We start from the raw sequence: 5,909 nt of genomic DNA, 5'->3' as shown, positions 1-5,909 counted from the left end.
GAGCGGAGCAAGGCAACAAAACTTAAAATAATAAGCAGCATTTTACGGCGCGCTATGCATGGGGCCACCCTGGGGGGGTTTCCCGACATGTCGTTTCAGTAAATTAAAGGGTGTTTCATGTTGTCATTGCTGTGGACCTTCTTAATACCTTGGAAAATGCCGTTTAATACTTTTTAATACTTTTTAATAGCCTTAATTTTCGCTAAATTGATTTATCAACTTTTAATACTTTTTAAGACCCCGAGGAGTAGTGGGCAGAGCTATTGTACAGCGCCCGGGGAGCAATGGGAGTGGGGGGGGGGAAGGGGGTTGTCCGGTGCCTTGCTCAAGGGCACCCCGGCAGGGACCAGGAGGTGAACTGGGACCTCTCCAAGTAGAAGTCCACACTCCATATTTAGGTCTGTTCGGGGACTTGAACTGGCGACCCTACGGCTCACAGTCCAAGCCTCTACTGACTGAGCCACTGCCGGACACAGTGTAGTCTTAACAGTGGCAAAAAAACATTGATGTCCCCAACATGACTTGAAATAAGTAAAAATGACATCCATTCACATAATGGCATTATTTAGGGAAGAATGGCTAGTGAGGGTGAATCTGTTTGTGTTGACACGTGTAAACATAAAGGGATTAGTCAACCTCTCACCTGTGATAATTTAATTAGAATGAGAAACATAACAACATGCTTAGTGTTCCTGACGAAGAATATAACAACAGATTGGACAGTGCTGTTATGATGCGTCAACCTGTTCATTTCATAACATGCAACGTAAAACACAGTGAAGGCAGTCTGCTTACATTTCACATGATCTGTCAGAGCTTTACATTTATCTCTAAGCAATAAACTATATTTTCTTACATCCTGTCCTGTGTCTGATTCATCTTGGAGTAATAATCTGCCAAGTGCAGTCCTATGGCTCATGTGACCCTGATTGTAGCTTTGATTTGTCTATAGCAGTCTGGATTAGAGGATAGAGCTGGCAATGTTTTCCATGTCATAAACACATCCCATGAACCTTAAACACTGTAGTTTATTTAGGGTTAATCCCCTAACATTGTCCTGCTTCTGTAAACAATCAAAAAGGTCCAAACGTGTATTAACTCATAGCTTAAAGTAGTCCCTACAAATGATATTTACTTCTGTTTTACTAACGTTTGCTGTATTGTGCCTAGCTTCTTTAGGAAAATACTTAGAAAATTAAAAAATATATTTGTAACCTAACCAAGACCTTCCTCCCGGTAATTTGAGTAACCTATTTGGCAGTTGAATAAACAAGGTTTGTTTTATTTGATGACGGTGACTACACACTTGAATGCTAGCAATGTTTTAAGATCTTGCCTATCCCTATTATGTTTATGATTGATAGTATTTGGTCTGATCTGCTTTGTGTTGAACTGAAGTGTCACTGTCACCTCTGAGAACTCTTCCTCACTCCCACACATGAACACACACACACGCAACCAGACATGATAGCTAGACCTCAAGTTGTTTAATGTGGAATTAAGTGCTAACTCTTATCCTCCCTCAATATACACAGCTATTATTAACAACTGCTGATTGAAGAACACAGACACATAAACACACACTCACTAAGGCATACACACACAAGGGTGATGTGTTCAGGTGACTTAAGCTGCGCTTCATCTTATTCTTCATCTACAGCATTAAACATCGAACTTAGGCAACTGTTCTCCTGAAGCAAAAGCTGCTACATTTAGTTTGCTCAGAATGGATGCTACTGATAGATTGTTGTGACAGTGTGTTAAACATGAAAAAAGTAAACATGAAACATAATAAAGTTAATCCCCTTTCTTCTGTGATTTAGTATCTGTTGATCATCAGATACTTGTTGGAGACTTAAGTGATAGTGGAATGAGCGTTTGAAGAGTCAGGAGAGGTCGTTCAGGGTGAGATCCGTGGAGTCTGATGTTTGGCAAGGTGCTGGCTTTGAAGCAGGAAGAACGTGGGAGAAGAGGTGATGCAACACAGGAAGCAATGCAGTTTTGGTCCTCGTAGTTTAGGGTCCCTTGTCGTCACATACCAGCAGTATGATCCCAGCTATGACTCAGAGTCCTAGAGATTGGGGGGCAAAATGATATGGATATTTAACAATATCTACATTCTCCTTGGATTTGTTAGATCAATGGTTCCAAAACTTTTCCTATAGGGACCCCTTTTCTATTATTAAGCACAGTGAACACCTTTAACTAAGCCACATATTTTATATTAGGTTCAATGCATAACAATATCAGTACAGAACGACTGAGAGGCTGTGCAATGAACCCAAGTAGTGAATGCAATAACTGCAGGAAGTTTGTGTAAAACAAGTGAATTTTGAGTGGATTCTTTTCAATTTCATTTACTTTCTACCAGATAGATTGGATATAGGCCAACTGTATAAATAAAAAACAAAGAAAAGTGTTCTTACTACCATTTGTAATCAAGTAGGCCTTGTGAAGCTTTGGCGACCCCTAGTGGGGATCAGATACACCCATAGATAAGAAACCAGTGTACTAAACAAAACATTCAAAAGCCAGATATCTCGTCTACACGTGTCCATGTCCATATTGAATGTATCTGCAATATCCTGCTGGTTACATATTATCAGATCTCGCCTAACATAATTATCCATAAGGAGAGAGACAGAAAATGGACGCAACTGGAGGGAAATCAAATAAAAGCTCTTATGTGATGAATGGAAATAAGGTCCTTTGATGTTTGGTAAGTGGATCATTGAATTGTGCCTGGACCTTTGTATTCTTTCAAAAGCATCAACATTGCCCGAAGCAGTTAGGAATCAGAGATACTGTGTATGTTATTTGTTTACTGGTCATCTAAGCACTGAGATTAACTCAGTGGGAACTATGATTGTCTAAATTCTAAGAGGATCTTTGGGATAAATATTTCTAACAGATTGAGGGGAGGAGACTAGGCAGCTGAATCTGGATATATGGGATTTGAGTTTTGTTTATCTTTTTCCTGCAAACAAAGCTGATTTGAATTAAAAGCAAATAAAATGGAAATCCTACGTTTCAGAGCTAGCTTGCTGAAACTATAGCTGCTCGTCCAGCACTGGAGAGGGTTTGAGGTAATCCGGATTGACAGCTAACTTTCTTGGCTGTATGATTGATACCACAGAGACAGCAGAGTGTTTTCAAATGCCTATATAATCTCCCTTACTTTCACTGAGGGCTGGGCACTGACCCCAAGGAATGCAAACACAGTGTTGTCCTCCTTTGACTGGAAGAAGTCTTCGTAGTCCTGTGGGGAAAACAAGACAATTAGGATGTTACATAATCTCGATATTTGAGAGATGGTTGCTAACATCTGTGCCAAATAGTCCCTCCTCTTCTGTTTTTAATGTAATTCAATTGCCATGACATTACAGAGTAATGTTGGATTACCTTGACCAGTGAGAGGGACGGCAGGCAGCAGATAATCCGCCCCATCCGTGAAACTGGATTACCACAGGATTACTGGGTGGCGTGCAAACTCAGTGGAGAAATGAACTGACAAGCACTAACTAATCAAACTCACCAGCATAGGATGCTCAACCTTGTACTGACTTACATTGATAAAGATGTATGTAAAAACTCAATTGCATGGTTTACACTGCTTAAAGTTAAGAATTCAGCTATTTATTGTTATATAGACTTTTTAGAGTATTTGTGTATCAAAATCTCACTCTGTTTCAACATTTTAAATGATTTATTTGAACTTAAAAATATCCAATCAAATGGGATTTTGGGCGAATCACCTACCTCTGCTTATCATATAAAACAACAAACAAGTAAATAAATTGAGTTTATTTTGATCTCAATTGGTAAAAATGTTCCTTACATTTTAAATCCTCTCTTTGTGATATTGAAGGTACTTTCTCTAGATTTTACCACCAGTGTCCCTGGAGATAAATATTAGGTGTTCTTCCTGCTGTTATCACATGTTCCATCAAAAATGTAGTTCTAAACCCTTGAGTTCTTCAAGAAATTAACTTTTCGGCAACACTGTCTCCAACTGTTAAAAGCTACCATATGGACGGATGACCATATAAAACATTATAAATAAACTTCCATCATACCCCACAGTAGTGATCATCATTGAAGATCTGTGGAGGCGGTGGGTTGCCTTTCTCTGGCTGCTTGTCTTTCGGGATGTTTCGGTACATCCACTGCCTCTGCTCCTCCAGCATGGTGATGTCTACTTCCTGGAAGCCGATTCGATTGGCCTCCAGGAAACCCACCACTGCCTGCTGATGCTTTTTTATCTAAACAGGCCAAAAAGAAATAGTAACAAAAAAGAGGATTCAGCCCTGAAGAGTTTGGAGAGTCAACTTTTTGTGTGAAAATAAATGTTTGTCTATTATGTGAATAAACACAGTACATATGAATATGTATGCGCACAAACATATTTTGTGCTGTAGCTCTGTATAGCTGGGTCAGTTTATGAGGGAACCCCACCGTGAAGACATGCAATTAATTTTTCCATTTGTGGTCTAAGGGATGGATACAACAGCTCCCTACGGTATTGTCCCTGTGTGTGCTCTGGGTCTCTGTGTGTGTGAAACTGCATCAATGTGTTTGTGAGTGCTGGGAAAAAACCAAACCCAGGGTTATTTTAGAAGTCAGAATACTCCCACAGAAGAGAAAACAACAAACAAACATAACACACAAATCCATAAGACTTAAGGGTCGAAATGTCTTTGAGATTTTTGATTAAAAATGATATATTTTTTTACTGAATTGGTTTGGTGGCAATTTCACTTAAACACATTTCAACAATGTTTGTCATTTTATTTATCTAGCTTGTATTTTTGCTTTAAAGCTTTTTTATAATTATTGATGTTACTGCAATTATTACGTTTATTTAGCATGGAAATAATTGTATATTCAGCATCAGTCAAACATTCTGTTATCATGTATCAATGCTCTCAACAAATAACAATAAATGTGCGCTTTATTCATTCATTCCTATTTTTCACCATTTGTATTATCTCATGCAGTCTATTATTGCGATAATATCGTTTGTATGATTGAGTATTTATAGTTAACAAAAGGGCTGATTTTTCAAAATCATTTGGGGACCAGACAGCGTGAACCACTAAAAACAGGGCGTATCATTTTGTGGAAACATTTTTCTACAAATGATGCCATTGGCAGATAAGGATATTTTTTTTAATTTTTTTAAATATGACGATTTAATAATGATAACGGTCCTGGGAGCTTGTGTGTGTATAAATGTCGAGTGTATCCATTATTTAAGTGACGCTAAGGACCACAATGGAGCTATTGTTTAACATTAAAAACAATAAGGGATTGTTCAGGACAGTCTGTTATAGACACACACCCAAACAAGATTATCTGTTGTGTCTTCCTTCTAACAGTGAGCCTTTTTGTGCACCAATAAAACAGATTTATCTGGAGACTCACAACAAAGTAAATGAATTGCAGGAGGACTGACTGTCTTTAAAGAGAAACACATGTCTGTCTGTTTGCTCTGGGCAAAGGTTAAAACTCCATTTGAAATCACAGGTTTAAGTATGTGCTGTATATCACATTGCTGCTCACAAAATGATACAACTTTCCTCTGAGCTGAAAAGCCGGCAGCGTGAGCCTAAATAATGAAAAGAGTTCTCCCAGTGAGGGTGAGCGTGTCAAGGGATGGATGAGTTCAGGTTAAATTTGGGAATATGCAGAAATGACACTCACTAAAAACTCACATTTCCCTATATGAGTATGAATTCATTGTTTGAGCGCACGTTCTGAAATATGGGGATTAACTGGAGGCTAATCTCTCAGTCATGTACAGAGAGGGACACAGGGAAAGAGAGGATTTTGGATGGAAACATTGAAATACATACATTTCCCGAGCTACTAAATAACATTTAAAAACATGACATTTTTAAAACTGCAGC

The 5,909-nt window shown here is 38.5% G+C and overlaps 1 protein-coding gene across 2 annotated transcripts in view; it reads right to left on the bottom strand.

Moving 5' to 3' along the window:
* Positions 1-1,465: 1,465 nt before the first annotated feature.
* Positions 1,466-5,909, bottom strand: part of sh3bgrl2 (SH3 domain binding glutamate-rich protein like 2) — a 6,361-nt gene continuing 1,917 nt past the window's right edge. Inside the window, exons 2-4 of one of the 2 annotated variants that reach the window (XM_010794100.1) lie at positions 4,077-4,262; positions 3,179-3,259; positions 1,466-2,071 (exon numbers count right to left, since the gene is read on the bottom strand). In XM_010794100.1, coding sequence (XP_010792402.1) covers positions 2,057-2,071; positions 3,179-3,259; positions 4,077-4,262 — 282 coding nt within the window. In that variant the 3' untranslated portion in view covers positions 1,466-2,056. The remainder of the gene's footprint in view (positions 2,072-3,178; positions 3,260-4,076; positions 4,263-5,909) is intronic. The other variant, XM_010794102.1, reaches the window with a different exon arrangement.

Source organism: Notothenia coriiceps, unplaced genomic scaffold (assembly GCF_000735185.1).
Source record: "Notothenia coriiceps isolate Sejong01 unplaced genomic scaffold, NC01 NC01_scaffold00037244, whole genome shotgun sequence".
Classification (NCBI taxonomy): Eukaryota; Metazoa; Chordata; class Actinopteri; order Perciformes; family Nototheniidae; genus Notothenia; species Notothenia coriiceps.
The sequence above is the reverse complement of the archived record's forward strand: the minus strand, read 5'-3'. Positions and strand labels throughout refer to the sequence as shown.